This window comes from Crotalus tigris, unplaced genomic scaffold, assembly GCF_016545835.1.
Source record: "Crotalus tigris isolate CLP2741 ecotype Arizona unplaced genomic scaffold, ASM1654583v1 scf7180000018975.1359446, whole genome shotgun sequence".
Lineage (NCBI taxonomy): Eukaryota > Metazoa > Chordata > Lepidosauria > Squamata > Viperidae > Crotalus > Crotalus tigris.
In genome coordinates, this window is record NW_024097306.1 from 690,847 (window position 1) to 708,923 (window position 18,077).

The 18,077-nt window shown below is 39.5% G+C and overlaps 1 protein-coding gene across 2 annotated transcripts in view; it reads left to right on the forward strand.

Annotated features, from left to right (window-relative positions):
* Window positions 1-18,077, forward strand: part of ALPK2 (alpha kinase 2) — an 84,519-nt gene that overhangs the window by 57,129 nt on the left and 9,313 nt on the right. Inside the window, exons 4-11 of one of the 2 annotated variants that reach the window (XM_039358093.1) lie at window positions 649-3,553; window positions 5,560-5,707; window positions 7,623-7,750; window positions 7,848-7,883; window positions 13,055-13,329; window positions 14,371-14,459; window positions 16,313-16,530; window positions 17,260-17,308. In XM_039358093.1, coding sequence (XP_039214027.1) covers window positions 649-3,553; window positions 5,560-5,707; window positions 7,623-7,750; window positions 7,848-7,883; window positions 13,055-13,329; window positions 14,371-14,459; window positions 16,313-16,530; window positions 17,260-17,308 — 3,848 coding nt within the window. Of the gene's footprint in view, window positions 1-648; window positions 3,554-5,559; window positions 5,708-7,622; window positions 7,751-7,847; window positions 7,884-10,327; window positions 10,447-13,054; window positions 13,330-14,370; window positions 14,460-16,312; window positions 16,531-17,259; window positions 17,309-18,077 lie in introns of those variants that run through there. The other variant, XM_039358094.1, reaches the window with a different exon arrangement.

Sequence of the window (18,077 nt, forward strand, 5' to 3'; positions counted from 1 at the left end):
CAACTTTCTAATTTAATCTACAGCCCTAATGCCTCTTGATGAATTCCTCATTGAGTCCAACTCTACTTAATTTTTCAAGATCAGCCAAGGCTGGCTAGATTAGCTGAATGAATCTACTGCTCCACTGGTTCTTATGTGTAGATGCAGTAATTATTCAAAAAAGATTGACTCAAATACGTGCTCTGATATTATGTATTTTCAAAGTATTTTTTACTTTCAGCATGGCTAGGATTAAGATCATAGAAGATTGGGAATGAGTTAGTCAGAGTTAAACATGCTTATAATTCAATTGGAAAGATTCTTCATGGGATTAAAGTTATCCTATTTGGGAAAAGATTGCTAAAGCACTTAACTTTTATTTCAACATGTTGAAAAGCTGCAGAGCTTCAATGCAACAGGGTATAAGATAAATGCTGTTAAAATTAAATAGGTTTTGCACCAAGCCTTAATGCCTTACCTAACATCAATCTTTATAAGAATATTTTTAGACAATAAGCTCATGAGTCATCCCTGGAGGTAAGTAGAGCAATATACCTTTATAATTCAACATTATATTTTTTACTGTTATTGGCTTACTTGTCAATTAGCCTAATACTGAATTTTTTATGTGCCTTCTTCATTCTTTGTTTTTATTCTGTTTTTTTCTAGACAGAGCAACAAGAAATCAATACTGAAACATCAGCATCAATCAGCAATGATCAAGAACTGTTTATAACAGATCCTACACTGGATGAGAGACTTGTTTTCACACCTGCTCATGGGGCTGCTGAAAATTCTGCTTTGCCAAAGGTCTATGGGAAAACTGGATTTCAGATGGGCAACCTTACTTTGGAAAATGCTGTAGCTCTTGATGGAAGTGGTGGAACTCATGAGGCTGAAGAGCAGAAGCCAGGCTGGAATCAAGCTCCTAATCTCACAGCGGTGGATAACAGGGCAAGTTGTGGTTGCCCCAATGCCTTATGTGATGTTCCACTGTCCATGCTTGATGTACAAATGGAAAAGGAATGTGCAGGAAAACCCGATGAACTCAACAAAATAAAAATACTCCATGACATTCCTAGGACTCAACATCAATCCAAAGAAAATTTCCAGAGCATCCTGGAATCTGCAGAACTTAAGGACAGAGATGCTGATTTATCAACAATGTGTGAGCTCTCCCAGAGACTTCTTTATGAGAATGACCACTGGGATGATGATTTCAGTTGCACCAGCAAGGAGGTTAAGAATATATCAGCTGAGACTGCTAGTGCCAAGGAGGTCGGAGGACTGGACATTACTGCAGATGTAAGTGGTAGGCAGCATGTGCCAGAAAATTTAACAGAAGATAATCAGCATGTCTCAGAATTGACAACAGAAATGGAAGGCCTAATTGATTTTAGCTTGCTAAAAGCAGATGAAGCATATAGCCATACATCCAAGGTCAATTCCATGACAGTACCCGTAGAATCAGATTACACAGATCTGTGCTCTGTTTTTCAAGATAAAAGAGAAAAGCCACATGTTTACTTTATAAGGAGCAATCTCCAAAAGGGAAAATGTCCAAATAAGCAGTGTGGAGCCCAGCATGATCACCATGGATCCATTCAGAGGTGTGTATATCATGAAGGCAGAGTATTGATTGAAAAGGCTTTCCAGTGTTGTGAACAAGAACCTCCATGTAGATTTGGAGTTGTTCCAGACAAACCTTTAGAACCTAGCCAAGAATTTTTATTAAAACAGCTTCCTAATCATCTTGGCCAGTTCCCTTATACTGAACAGAATATTAATTGGAAAAGTGGCCACATAGCAAAGCGAGCTAACAAGATACCTTTGAAAGAACATCAAAGTCCTGTAAGTCAGTCTAGAATAAATGACTGTCCATTGACAGAGGATTCATCTAGAAATTTCTGTGGGAAAATTATGGCTCCATTAATAAGTAGAGAACATACTTCTGTTGTGGCAATCAATAGAAATGCCAAGCAAGAAAATCAGGGAAGAGAAAGTAAGTCAAAATCAAATGCAAAAAGAGACAGGAGTTGTGGTATTTATCACAATAAGAGTAACAGTAGAGATTTTAAGGCTGTACCTGATGCACAGAATCACATCTATCACGTTCCGGAGTCTAATTCACCAATGACTACTGAGCCTAAAAATGATTGGCAAGCATTAGAGAAAATGAGCCAAGATAACAGTATAGAAAAAGATGCATTGAGACCCATATTCACAGCATCATACAAAGTTAGATTTTTCACTGAGGTGCTGTTAGAAATTAACAAAAGTGTTAAAACTAATGCAAGCCAAAAGTGCACAGACTGTGTTGCAAGTCTGGAACCAACTCTTCTAGACTCCCAACATGTCTCAAAGTTGCCACCACACAATTCCCAACAATTAGTATCGGAGAAAAAATCTGCTCCTGCAAAACATTTGAATGAGAGCATGAAAAGCTTAGGCTTGGATCTGGCATGCTCTCCATTTGAAATGAATACATCAGCAGGTTCAAATGCTATGCAGTCTTCAACTATTACCAGCACTGAGGATTATGGCATAGGCCAAAAGACTCGGAATGGTAGGACAGGCAATATAACAAAGCATAGTCAGGATATAGCTAACATGAAAAGAGCATCAGAAAGTTACAGTGCAGATAAACTGGTGCTATCTGAGCATGTTGGAGAAACTGAATCCATCCCATCTGAAATGGACAGTAGCGTGGATTCAAAGACAATGACATCATGGCAAGATAAGTACAAAGAGATAGAAGAAATAATACAGTCAGAGAAAGAAAATGACCTGCTTGTGGCACCTGATTTTGAGGAAGCTGAAACAGAACCTTATATGAGAGCCCTACTTGGTTCAGAACATCCTGTTACAGTGAGTCAGGGTGAGTATCAAAAAATGGAAAGACAAAGTCAGAGCAAAATTATGCCAGATGAAATGAACACCAAGGAAACTGAAAAGCTGGTTGATGATGACCTGAAGGAAGTTGAAGTAGAGCCTTACATGAGGGCACTCCTTGATTCAGAACCAACCTACTCTTGGCATGATTACTCAGAATGTATGCCTCCATTCATGGAATTTTGCAATGAGCAAGCTGCTGTTCTGGTAGGAAGATTAGAGACTGGATGTACAGTTACAACCACTGACCCCGATCAAAGCAGAGCCTTCACAGAGGGTAAGAGGGAAAATTCATCTGAGTGTGGAATGGGGATTTTAGAGAGGCCTTTGCCTTGTGCTTCTGAGGACAACTGTGATTCTGAAAAAGCATTACCACAGGTCCAAACTCAGCCATGCACATTAGGAGCAAATGAGGGAGATGTTTCTGTGTTAGGAAATGAGAGGACAATATCACTAGAAGCTTCTGAAATCTCCAAGCCATTGTCACCTCACAAAAGTGCTGATGCCATAAAGAACGGGCATGAAATAATAAACAACCTGATGCCTAAGATGTCCAAAAAACCATGTCTTAAAACAAAGGAAAATATCTGTAACGATGCTAGCTGGAGAACTGAGACTGATTTAACTCCAAGGGAAGAGAAGATGGAAGAACAGAAAATACTATGCAAAAAGGACAACAAAGGTATGTCTAGAAAATGAGGTGGGGTTTTTTTGTCAGTAATCTTTTTATCAACAGTAGTTCCCTGTGACAATTCCCCTAGATTTCTGGCAGAAGTTGCTGTTTTCTGAAAATATTTTAAGTAAAGATGCCCAATTCGGATTCTGAGTTTGTCTCCTTGGTATTCTATACTTTACTCTCTAAGGCATGAACTGTTCTAAATCCCAAATTATTTAATCAATGAGACACTGAGATGCAATTTTGGGGGCACCAAGGGCCCTTTAGCAGTGGATCATAAGCTATGCTCTAGAATGAGCTGTTTTTAAAGTAATTAACTTGAATTTATTATCTCAGTTAATATGATTTGTCCTCATTAGTGGAATGCAAAACATTTTAAATTCAGAACACCTTATCTGAAACTTGGAAAAAAAAGTTGTTTCAAGGTCAAAACAGCCTAGTTGTGGAAGTGATTTGAATTTAAAACAGCTTTTTTTCTAGTTTGGAATGCTTTACTTCGAGATCAAAATACTCCCCAAATAATTAAAATAGCTGTTGGGCATGTGGAGGACTAATCTAAACTCATAATGGGCATTTTAAATTAGAAACTTGGAATTCAAAACACATTTATACACTTTTGTTCCTTTGTATTTAATGTCTCCTTCCATTTGTCATGTTAAAATTACAATTCAGTGGCTATTTGTGGAGGAGCTCTAGGATCTATTCTTAAAAATCTACCTTTGATGTAGGAGTTGCCATTTGTTGATCAACTATCCCAAGTATGCTTTCATTATCTCAGCAAAACAGTTCTCCACTGATCAGTTATGCAGTAACTAGAATCTCCACCTGGTTGTACAAACATGCTCTTTTTTGAATTAAAAAAATACAAGCATGGGGCTCAGAGTTAAATGAGATCTAAACTGACAATGAGAGTGTGATAGGTTCATTAGTCTGCAGAGGCCACAGCTTCATTGCAAACAGTGCTAGTGAGAATTTGGATGTGGAACATGCATTCTGAACTTGGTTTTCTATCTGTGAGCCTCAACAATTTTAAAGGGAACAATTTTAATAGTCTTATCTATCAGGGATCGGCAACCTTGGCTCTTTTATGACTTGGGGACTTCAACTCTCAGAATTCTGGCTCAGGAATTCTGGGAGTTGAAGTCCATGAGTCATAAAAGAGCCAAGGTTGCCTATCCCTGGCTTAGGTCAGAATTTCCCAACCTTATGAACTTTAAGATGTATGGACTTTAGTTCCCAGAATTCCCCAGTCAGCCATGGCAGCCAACCTCGCAAAATTCTAGCAGTTGAAGTCCAAACACCTTAAAGTTCACAATTTGAGAAACACTAGGTCAATCTTCTTCACAACATGGTATCCTCTAGCTGTGTTGGACACAATTGCAAGAGAGTAGACAAGGCTAGCAAGAGAATAGACAAGGTTGCTCAAGGGTGATATGCCTGATTTTATTTCTTCTGAATTAAAAAGAACACTCCAAAATATCTATGTGGTCTTTATATTCAATATATTGTTAAGGAATAAATATGTATACCCAGAGCAATAGTTCAATCAGCCGATCCATGTCATCTTCTTCTTCTTATGCCATATCCGTTATCGGACGTTGGAGATCATATTGGCGATCCTGTTTTTATCAACAGCTGTTGAATTTTGTCCAAACCATACAGTATATATTATGCAAATTAATCTTCAAATGCTACCGTACATATGTTCATCCCAAATAGAGCCGAGGTGGTGCAGGAGTTAGAGTGCAGTACTGCAGGCCACTTTAGCTGACTGTGTTCAGCAGGTCAGTGGTTCAAATCTCACCGGCTCAAGGTTGACTCAGCCTTCCATCCTTCCGAGATAGGTAAACTGAGGACCCAGATTGTTGGGGGCAATGTAAATATATATATATATACATTGCTTACTGGTGTACACCGCTTAGAGAGTGTTGCACTTAAAGCGGTATATAAGTCTCATAAAATAAATAAATAAATAAATAACTCATCATTTTTTTTAAAAAAAAAAAATTCAGCACCCAAACTGCTGAGGAAAACCCACGCAGAACTGTTTCCTGATTTTTCTGGAAATATCAAATTATGTTGCCAGTTTGGAGAAATTCATTCGGATTCCACCATTATCTGGACAAAAGATTCTAAGCTTCTTGCTCGAGTTCACAGAAGGTAAGATAATTATATTAACATGTTTTGCAGAGGTTTTTGGGAAAGGAAAGATGGGGGGAGGGGTATATTTTATCTATAATTCTTACAGTATGTATGTTGACTTTGTAATGCCTTTTCTCTTGCTAAACAACCAGCAAGTAAGGGCATCTGTGGTTGCAGATTGTAAATTGCAGGATGTTAGGACAAGAAGATATTAGGCAACCTGCCTTATATTTTCAATATTTATTAACCTAAACCTGATTTAATTCTTACAAATTCTAATGCCAGCCATATTACTGTGTCTGTTCATTCATGTGATATTTTCAGGTCTCAGACTGGTTCTCCATAGGAAGATTACATTTAATCCAAAAGAAGTTAATAATCATGTCAGGGTTTATAGAACAGATTAGAACAATAGAGTTGTAAGGCACCTTAGAGGTCTTCTGGTCCATCCCTTCCCCTGCTCACACAGGAGACCTTAAACCAGTGGTGGCGAACCCAGAGGCGGCACTCAGAGCCTTCTCTGTGGGCACGCACACCATCGCCCCAGCCCCGCCACCCCCATAGCCCCCTCCTCACCAGCAGCCCCCCCAGAGGAGAGTTGCCCCGGGCGCAGCCTGCGCAGAGCAGCGCAGCCAAGAACATGGCAGCCGGGCAGTGGGGACAAGACTCCGCCCTCATGCTCCATTGTGTACAGATGATGCTGCAGGGCGCGGACAGAGGGAATGGCCACCATGATGCTGCTGGGTTGCCTGGGTGATCTGCTGTGGCAGGGCGTGGAGGTGGTGGGTGGCCCTACAGGCAGGAGAGGCAGGGCGGGGCAGGGGCGAAGCGGTTTTTGGGCACTCAGTCTCTAAAAGGTTCGCCATCATTGCCCTAAACCATTTCATGATTGTCCAATCTCTTCATAAAAACCTCCAGTGAGGGAGCACCCACAACTTCCGAAGGCAAATCTTTCCATTGATTAATTGTTATAACTGTCAGGAAATTTCTCCTTAGTTCTACGTTGATTCTCTCCTTGATTAGTTTCCATCCGTTGCTTCTTGTCCTGCCTTCAGGTGCTTTGGAGAGTTGGTTGATTCCCTCTTCTTTGTAGCGACCCCTGTGATATTGAAAGACTGCTATCATGTCACCCCTAGTCCTTCTAATCATTAGACTAGAGTCATATCTAGTTCCTGTAACTGTTCTTCATAGAATACCTGATCTGTAAGAAAATAGAAAAATGTAGTTAATAGAGTGGTTTTTAGAGAATTTACTGGTGTGTTAAATTGCCCTTATTCAAACTAGGCTGGTACAAGCTGTGGAACTGTTAGGGTTTGGTAAATGCCAGTTTTTGGTAAAAATAATCATAAATCATGGTCACATAACTGTGGGGCAGTGCAAACAGCCATAAATTCAGACTGGTTACGGAGCATCCCACATGTGATAATATGACCGCAGAGGAGCTGGCAGATGTCAGAGCTCCAAATCCAAGTCATAACTCCTTTCTGAGGGTCCACCATAACTTTGAACAGTTGCTAAGTGACTGGTTGGAAGACAGGGATTACCTGTTAATAAAATAAAGGGGAAGGGAGACACTTTTCTGATCTAAAACAGGGGTCCTCAACCTCCGGGTCATGGCTCACTACCGGGCTGTGGCCTATTTGGAACTGAGCTGTATGAATGGCTGGCTGGAGCTTGCAGGAGCAGTGGGCCATTGGGCACTCTCGCACACTGCCCCGCCCACCCACTGCTCGTGCAAGCACTGTGTGTGCATGCGCCAGCCCACCACTCATGCAAGTGCTCATGTGGCCCAGTTTCCTCCCCCCCCCCAGCTGGGCTGCCAAGTCACAAAGGTTGGGGACTGCTGATCTACAAGACATGCACCTCTGAAAAATTAAGGAAGTTGTCTTTTTTTTTTTTAATGTGAATTTTCAAATGTTGATGTATTTTCTAGTGCAAAAGATGACCTTCCAGTTTCTTTGGCAATAGTTCAAGCTGGGAAAAAAGACCAAGGCCTGTATCACTGCTGCCTGAAGAATATATATGGAAAAGCAACTTCAGAATTTAACCTGACCTCTGAAGGTAACATGTGATGAATTGTTCCTTAAACATAACACACAACTGTAATTAATGAAGTGTAGCCTATATTCTGAGTACATTTCTTTTCATCTTTCTACAGTTTTGGAACATCTGTCCAGTCTTCAGGATGTGGAAGGTAAAATAATGATGGTTTTTTTCTATACAAACTTTTGCAGAATTATGCAAAATCATAATCAGATTGTTGATTTTGTGTAATTCTTGAGAAAATGAACCTAAGATGCGTCAAGGTTTCACTCTAAAATATTTAATGATTTCCATTCTGGAACAAGAAAAATGGTATGGAATAAGATAAGATCTACGTGAGAATCTGCTGAGGATCTGATCTGCCTTTCCACACTGAGCAAATTGATTCTAAAGATAAGGTCTCTAATCCTACTGTTTGACGTCATTCTTAAAAAAAAGAGCATGTAATATTTTTAATAATTAAAACCAAAGGATGATGCCTCAATCACTTGAAATAACTGTTGGTTTAGCTTACAAGGTCAGAAAACCCTTTTTGCCATGAAACAGCCTTTTAGACATTTCGTTGAAAAGGGGGGCTGAACCTTGATAATACAGGTAGTCCTTGACTTACGACTACAACTGAGCCCCAAATTTCCATTGTTAACTGAGACATTTGTCAAGTGAGTTTGGCCTCATTTTATCACCTTTCTGGCCACAGTTGTTAAGTGAATCATTGCAGTTTGCTAAGTTAGTAACACAGTTGTTAAGACTCAGTGTTTCTCAACCTTGACAATTTTAAAGCATGTGGACTTCAACTCCCAGAATTCCACAGCCAGCACTGCTGGCTGTGGAATTCTGGGAGTTGAAGTCCACATGCTTTAAAATTGTCAAGGTTGAGAAACACTGTGTTAAGTGAACCTGGCTTCCCCATTGACTTTGCTTATCAGAAGGTTGCAAAGGGTGATCACATGACCCCGGGACACAGCAACCATCATCAATATGAGTCAGTTGCTAAGTATCTGAATTTTGATCAGATGACCATCAACATCCATGTGAGAGATATTGCAACGGTCATGTCAAAAACAGTCATAAGTCACTTTTTTCAGTGGTGTTATAACTTTGAACAGTCACAATATGAACTGTTGTAAGTCAAAGACTGCCTGTAGTTTCCTTAGTGCTTGAACATCTGTCCTTTGCAAACCCCAGTGCTAATGCAAACATTATAGGCTCAGGCTCATGTGTCCCAAAGTAGAGCATGAATATTTCTCAGGAACCTTTTTTTTTAATTCCATGTCCATGCCACTGCTTTCTTCTCAAAGGTATCCTCAGGGTATAGTAAAAAGGATCAAGATGGTAACCATCATGGTACAAAGCTCCACTTATTTTCAATGTGCATCATTGAAAAAATTAACTCTGATTGCCCCATCACAGCCACCGTCTTGATTGTTTTGACCAAACTCTAAGGACACACCTGCTTCATCTTATCCTTATCCACCAAGGAGCAGCCTAAACATTATTCTTTGTCTTCTAGTTTTAAAGTAGTGGTCTTGATGTGGTTGTTGATGAGGCCAGATGTGCCCATTTCCTATATCCACATTGGAAATTGGCCTAGAACAGGGGTGGGCAACCTTGGCTCTTTTATGACTTATGGACTTCAACTCCCAGAATTCCTGAGCCAGCCATGCTGAGGGGAAAGGGAGAGGTTTCCAAGCTGAGCCATGCTGGCTCAGGAATTCTGGGAGTTGAAGTCCACAAGTCATAAAAGAGCCAAGGTTGCCTACCCCTGACCTAGAAGACTCCAATGGTCCCTTCCAAATTTAAGATTCTATTATTCTATTGGCTACTTTAAACTACTGTAGGATGATTACATCTCTCTAGTCTCTGGAAGCTGCTGGTTTTATAGAATTTGTTGAAGTCTCATATATTAAGCTCCAGAGGGAAGAAGAAACATCTCCCAAAGGTTTATTTCTTTGACAAATAATTCCATGCTCCTGAAATAGAAGAGAAAATGTTATACTTATTGATTTGGGTATAGTGATTCTCTCTCCAACTAAATTGTGACTTCTCTAGCAATGTGACCATCTCCATAGGAGTGAGAGATAATTTATTCTCTTTCTATGCTACCTTAAATCTTGTTGCTCTTAGCATCTACCAAAGATCAAGAGTAAGAGATAGAAAACTTTTACCAAACCTGCCTTTTTGAGGAGGAGGAGGAGGAGGAGGAGGAGGAGGAAACCCTGTATGAAAATAATTAAGACTCGAGATCCAGATTTTATGCTGAATCTAGTCACTTTACATTTTGGCTTGATCCATATGGTCACAGATCTGGTGAGCAAACACCCATGTATTCCTACAGAAATAGGCATAGGAAAAGATAGTTCTTTACCTACCAACTTTTGAGTCCTCCTTGGATGTCTACAGAATATGGTCAAAATGTGCCAACATATTTTATAATAGTTCAAAAACTGATGAATTGCATTTTAATCTATCTGTCCAAAGAAATAGGCAAAGAATTATATTATGAAAAGTTTTCCTCATACGTTACTGATTCTTTAATCACATCGGTATGTCCACTGCAGTGTCTGTGCTAAACATAGATAATGTTTTGGCCAACAGGTTTTGTCCATGCCATACATAATGTGTTACTCAACTTTTGCTCATTCAATCAACCAAATGGTGATTTGTCCTGACTCCTTAAGAAGTAGGATTAATTGTTCCATTCCTTTTAAAACAGGTGCATGGCTTTTCATTTACTAACAGCAAATATTTCCTTGTGTACTTTCGGTCTTGAGATGTGATCCATGTTGAGTGCTGTTAAAAGGGAATTTGGTGTAGCAATAATATGTAAATTAAAGAGAAGATAACTCTTTTAGCACAATGAGATAATTGTAAGTAATAATCACAATTGATTATGGTCACTTTCAAGTTCTCAAAAGCAAGGAGTCATGGGGGGTAGAAATGATATGTTTTTTGAAAAGATTTATTCTACAACTTTCTAGATGTCCTTGACTCAAAATATGAGGAATTTTGGCCAGTGCCCTTTCACATTTCAGAGAGATGTTCAGAGAAGATTCTGGGTCCCTGAAAAAGGATCTATGCAGGTTGCCACCCATGAATACATAAGAGGAAGTATCATAGCATATGAGAAACTAGAAATTGGTATTCTTCTTAATATAATAAATATTTTCACACATTTATTTAGTGCAGTGTTTCCCAAACTTGACAATTTTAAGGCATGTGGACTTCAACTCCCAGAATTCCACAGCCAGCATTGCTGGCTGTGGAATTCTGGGAGTTGAAGTCCTCATGCCTTAAAATTGTCAAGTTTGGGAAACACTGATTTAGTGAATTTATTTATCTACAAGCTGTCCAGAAAGCTATAACTATTGACCAGAACAGCAATGTAATTAATACATAGTTGGTTTCTTAGGATGCATGAAAGATGCAATTTTCATGCAGGATAGAAATAAAAACTGTAAGTTCTTCCAAAGATCTCTTGATGTATGCAGAAACTTAATCATGTCTGCATCCCACCCACATGGCCTTCTGATAGAGTGGATTACAATTCTCCCGACTTCCTCCAGTATGACCATTGTTTATGGTGCTTGGGGATATGGGAGGTGAAAGTCAACATCCAGGTCAGAGAAGGGTAAAGGATGGCCATATGGGAGGTCAAAAAGTCAACTTGATGACCATGACCATGCAATCAAAGCTCCATCCTTTTTTTAAACGTGTTGCACATGTGCTGCATACAATAAAATAGTGGGGCTTTGATTCCATGGCTGTACTGCCATCTTGACATTTTTGACATATCAGAGGCACCTCTGAAAAGTTAACTTACTGCAAAGTAAATCAGTAATTATTGAAAAGAGCCATGGGTAAAAGATCTACAACTAAATAGATCTAGGAAATATAATAAAAAATGTGATTCGTTATAAATTGTTTTCACATTTTGGGGATAACCTGAGTGCAATGGATAGTTTTACTTTCACTCAACTGATGGAAGGCTATTGTTTCTATTACTTTATTGTAAGATTTGTGGTGTGACTTATTCATTGGAATATAAAATAAGAAGAAATAAGAACTACTCTAATCCCAGAAAAAAAGTGTTATGGTAGAATAATCCCAACTTATTAAGGGCTCCATTGATCAATCCACATCATTTCAGGTAATTGCATAATTATCTATTTTGAGTGATTACCGTTAAGTATCTCTTTAACAATGAACATGAAAAGCCTAACAGATTTCCTTTCTACATAATTGTCAACATGTTTGCAGATAGTTTTCATGCACATATGTTCCTGCTAATCACAGTGCAATCTTAGGCATCCCAATTCAGAAATAGGTTCCACCAATTTCAATGATCTTCCGTATTAGATTCTGGCCTCAGTAACAAACCTATTTCCATTGGTACATGGGTTCAGCTACAGAACTGCCCATTTATGGAAAACAATATGCTGTCACAAGAGAAAAGTAGTAACAGAGCCATACGAACAGTCCTTAAGAATGGGTTTTAGTTGTTAGGAGGTTTTTTTTAGACTTTTTTCAGTGATCAGAAAGCACAAACTTTTTGAGCTTCAATTATGCATTTTCAAAAAGTTTGAGAATCATTGCAATATTAAAGAAATATCAGAGAGAGAGAGGAAGAGAGAGAAAAAGAGAGAGAGAGGAAGGAGGAGGAGGAGGATGAGAAGGAAGAAGAGGAGGAGGAGGAGGAGGAGGAGGAGGAGGAGGAGGAGAAGAGGAGGAGGAGGAGGAGGAGGAGGAGACATGATACATGATAGCAGTGTTCCAATATCTCAGGGGCTGCCACAAAGAAGAGGGAGTCAAGCTATTCTCCAAAGCACCTGAAGGCAGGACAAGAAACAATGGATGGAAACCAACCAAAGAGAGAAGCAACTAGAACGAAGAAGAAATTTCCTTACAGTGAGAACAATTAATCAGTGGAACAGCTTGCCTTCAGAAGTTGTGAGTGCTCCAACACTGGAGGTTTTTAAGAAGAGATTGGACAACCATTCATCTGAAATGATATAGGATTTCCTGCCTAAGCAGGGGGTTGGATTAAAAGATCTTCAAGGTCCCTTCCAGTTCTGTTATTCTGTATTCAGAATAGAGATGAAACAGAAGATATGGTGATAGCAACAAAGCCAATACAGATTATTCTACTTTATTATAATTATGTTTTAGTGCTAAGGAAAAAAAGATAAAAATGTAGATACCCACAACAGAAAGGATGTATGACAATGTTTTTTCCTCCTTCATTTGCCTGCATGTTGCAATCAATACAAACACTGGAGGGTTTTCCTTCCTTTGGATTAATACGTTTATTTACTCATTTAACAGGCTTGGAAGAGATAGAATTCTTACAGCTGATGTTCAAAGAAGACTTCATTTGTGATAGTTACTTGAGTAAAAGTCAGCATGGAAGGATTACAACGGAAGAATTACATTTCGGGGAAGGGGTGCATAGAAAAGCTTTCCGAAGCAAAGTGTTGCAAGGCTTGGTGCCTCCGCTCAGCCCAGGTCACCCCTGTGTTTTGAAAGTGCACAATGCCATTGTATATGGGACCAAGAATAACAATGAACTTGTGGAAAAAAATTACAAATTGGCGCTACAGGTAAGTGCATACAGAAGCAAGCCCCTTATAATTGAAGTGATCAGAACATTGATATCCGGGGGAGGGATGGGTCAAAACATGGTCATTGTGATAAAGCTACACCTCTTTGTACATATTTCCTTCATATCTAGAAATAGCAATAGCACTTAGATTTATGTACTGCTTCGTAGTGCTTTACAGCGCTCTCCAAGGGGTTTACAGAGTCAGCATATTGTCCCCAACAATTTGGGCTCTCATTTTACTGACCTTGGAAGGATGGAAGGCTGAGTCAACCTTGAGCCAGTGGGAATTGAACTGCCAAACTGCAGTCAGCTGGCAGTCAGCAAAAGTAGCCTGCAGTACTGCATTCTAACCACTGTAAGCCACCACAGCTGTATGTACAAAGTGGAAGGGATTCACTTATGCTTGAACACCGTCTTGCCTGTTTTGATTCTTGGACAGTGGTATTCCAGAAATAAGCTGGTGTTTATACATTAAAACTAATTAACTCTTTGCCAAGTAGCTTGGGGCCCAATGGAGGCGTTTGATTTTGGAGGTGTTGTTGTTCAGTTACTAAGTCATGTCCAGCTCTTCATAACCCCATGGACCATAGCACAGTCCCCCCCCTCCACTGCCCACTGTGTCAATGACACTAACCATCTCATCCATTGCTATCCCCTTCTCCTTTTGCCTTCCATCTTCCCCAACATCAGGGTCTTTTCCAGGGAGTCCTCTCTTCTAATTTGGTGACCAAAGTATTGGAGCTTCGGCTTCAGTATCTGTCCTTCCAAACAATGCTCAGGGTTGACCTCCTTTAGGATTTTGGAGGTGGCTGTAAAGATGTCACCTCTACTTTATCTACCCATTGGCTTTTTATCTGTTTTAATACTAATTTTAATGTTTTACCTTTAAATGTTTGATGTTTTAATGTTCTAGTCCTATAATTGTTTTATTCTGTTATTTATGATATAGCAAGTTGCACAGAGTCCCTTCACAGAGGGGAATTTTATTTTAAAAAATAAAATAAAAATACTCTTTTTTCATGGCTTTTCTTCCACCTAGGAATGTTATGTTCAGAACACTGCAAGAGAATATGCCAAGATATATGCTGCCGAAACACAACCTCTCGAAGGCTTTGGAGAAGTACCCGAGTGAGTAGATTTTTACAACTTCCTGGAAAAATTCATAGAAGCATTGCATGATGGATGCCATTTAGAAGAAGCTTTACTGTTAGATAAGGAAGGACGTTGAAACTAACATGGGTTAGCTGCTCTCCACAGAGACGTCTAGTTTATTCTTAAGCAGTTATAGTTCAAACAAACTGAAAATGTGGAGTTAAAAACAGAATTAATACTGTATATTGGAAGTGTTGAGTCCTCGAGTCAACGGCGAATGAATAGAGCACATTCTGTAATTCCAACAGCCTTTTATTTCAGTAGTTCTCTCTCCGTCACAGCTCTGAGGCTCGCAGGCCTCTCTGACTCCTTTAATAGAATCCCCGGGCAAAAAGGTAACATTCTGGCGTGCTTCCGCGCCTCGTGCATGCGCACGAAGCCGGCGCCACTCAGTCTGGTCCCGGGCAGCTTGCAACCGGGACCATTGCAACGTCCCGAGCCTGCCTTTGCAGGCTCAGGACACAACAAGAAGGATTAAAAGAAAAACATAAGCAGCTCATCAAAACACATTGTGCTTGAACTGGGACTAATGATGGAATTGCCTTATGAGTCTTACAGTATGTACACATCGCTATCACTGCCTTTATATATGTGAAGAATTTTCTATATGAACACACAACATACAAGGGCTAGCAAATGTTTACAGTGTTGGCTCCTTGATGTCCGAGGCCAAGGGTAGGCAACCTTGGCTCTTTTATGACTCGTGGACTTCAACTCCCAGAATTCCTGACCCAGCTAGCTCAGGAATTCTGAGAGTTGAAGTCCACGAGTCATAAAAGAGCCAAGATTGCCTACCCCTGTCCCAGGCCTAGCAGTGATATGATCCTTTTCCATTTTTTTGGAACTGAATTAATACCTTTCAAGTAAAGGTCCAAATGTTCAACATCTCATACCATCCAGAAAAAAACAGTGATGCATAGTGTGGTGAAAATGTACATCAATCAGTGTTCCCTTCCCTTCCCCCCTTCTCTTCTTCTTCCTCTTCCTCTTTTGATGTGTTGTTTCTACTCAATGCTTCCTTCCCTGCTTAACAAATCCCAGTGCAGCATTTAGTATAGAGGAGTATCCACTATGCAATCAATTAATCAATCAATCAATCAGAATAGAGCTTGAAGGGACTTTGGAGGTCTTCTAGTCCAACTCCCTGCTCAAGCAGGACACTATATAATTTGAGAGAAGTGGCTGTCCAGTCTCTTCTTAAAGAATGATGAAGCACCCACAATTTCTGAAGACAAGCTGTTCCATTGGTTAATTGTTAAGGAAGTTTCTCCTTAATTCCAGGTTGCTTCTCTCTTTGATTAGTTCCATCCATTGTTTCTTGTCTTGCTTTCTGATACTTTGGAAAATAGGTTGACCCCCCCCTCTTCTTTGCAGCAGCCCCTCAAATACTGGAATACTGCTATCATGTCACTTAGTCCTTCTTTTCTCTAGACAAGCCATACCCAGTTCCTGCAATCGTTCTTCATATTTTTAGCCTTCAGGCTTTTAATCATCCAAGTTGCTCTTCTCTGTAAAGTTGCTCTTCTCTGTAAAGTCTCAACATCTTTTTTGTAACGTGGTGACCAAAACTGGATGCTATATTTCAGGTGTGGCCTTACTATGGTTTTATAAAGCGGTACTATGTTTTATACTGTCATTCTCAATGTTTTCCTAATTACTGGCCATGCTGGATGGGGCACATGAAGTTAGGGAAGCATGTTTCTCCATTAACACACTGAATATATTCCAAGTTCTCACTTATTAGGTCCGCAAAATATGTTTTCTAACATTCTCTCTGAGAACATAAGTGTTCATTCTGTATGTTTTTTTTCCACTGGCTCTGCTTTCAGAATTATTCCTATTTTCCTTATTCATCGGCCCAAGAATAACATCCCTTATGCAACAGTGGAAGAAGAACTGATTGGTGAATTTGTGAAATACTCTGTTAGGGATGGGAAAGAAATAAATTTCATGAGAAGAGACTCGGAAGCTGGCCAGAAATGTTGCACGTTTCAGCACTGGGTGTATGAAAAAACCAGCGGCAGCTTGCTTGTAACAGATATGCAAGGTGAGAATCTTACTGTTATACAGTTGTTAATGGTAAATGTAGTATTACAACTGATATATCTGCAAACAGGCCCACAGAGAAATAGTGTGTGCCTTGCTATACCCAGATGCTCAACTGATGATTGCAGATCTAGGAGTTGAAGTCCACATATCTTAAAATTGCCAAGCTGGAGAAAGACTTGTATGAGCAAAAGTAATAGTAGGTAAGTCAAGCTCCTGCTTAGAATCTAGAAGCAGCAAAGGTTAGATGCCAAAGCTGCAGGAGAAGCACCAACACTGCATGGAAGCCAGGTTCAACAACAGCTCCAGACACTAGGTCTTAAATAAGAGACATTGAGTACATGAAATATGACAATAGTCTTCAAACAGACATGGATTCACTCTCAACATTATAAATAAGATTACAAGGAAACATTCAGTGCATCCAGCCATCACAAATCATAAAGCACCTCCATAAAATCCAGGACAGGACATATGGAACAAGTAGGTGTACAGCTGTCTGCAAAACCGTAACTTATACGGCTCCACGTAATGCATCTTCCATGCTTTTTTTTTTTTTTCAGCAAAGCACTAAACTGAGGGCACATTGAATTGCTTGCCCTTGGAGGAATTAAATATTTCTGACCACTGATATAAACTATATAAAAGTGATGGTTACCATCTGTAATCAGTAGCAAAACCACTAAAAATGACATTGATGTAGTAAATGGCTTGCTGTTTTGTTTTCCAGGTGTAGGAATGAAACTAACAGACGTTGGCATAGCAACACCAGCCAAAGGGTGAGTGAAAAAAGCATACTTTTCCCAGGCCTGCTTTGTGAGTTGGGCCTCAGTCTTGTTACGGTGCAGACTGCAAAAAGAAAGGTTACAGCACAAAGCATCCATTTTATATCCCAGCTCTTCAAAGCAAGGAAAATTTCAGCCAGCTTTTCCTATCGACGTCCAATTGATAAAATATTAATGGGATGGATGCTGAGAGTTAAATCCTCTGGAAGCAAAGCACTTTCTGATCATCAGACGATGGGTTCCTTACGTATTTAGCACTTGGTCAATTTAGACCTAAATTGTGGCTAACCTTTAATTGTGACAATGTCTTCATGGTGCATGGCAGATGTGAACATGCACCATGATGGAGATGTGGAGAAATACAATTTATTACAAGTTTATTTTTGGGGGGTAAATTTGCAGAAAAAACAATGTTTCACATCTATACAGCTGTTCAGATTTGTTTTAATTAGTTGATAAATGACAATTGTAATGAAAAACAGATAGGTTTTTTTTAAAAAATTGGGGTATTAAAGCAGGCTTCTCAATATATTTTGATAAAGAGCCAGACATTTTCATAGCTGATTTTTTCTTCTTCTCGATGTAAAGTTTGTTTTTAAAATTTGTTTGCTAAATAATTTCATCAACTATTTTATCGATTGGAGGCACAAAACTTTCATCAAGGTCTCTGACACCACTGCACACTTTTGAAAGGTTGTTTGTATTCAGCAGCAGCCTTACAAACTGTATTTAAAAAAACAGGAAAGATTTAAAGGAGAAAACT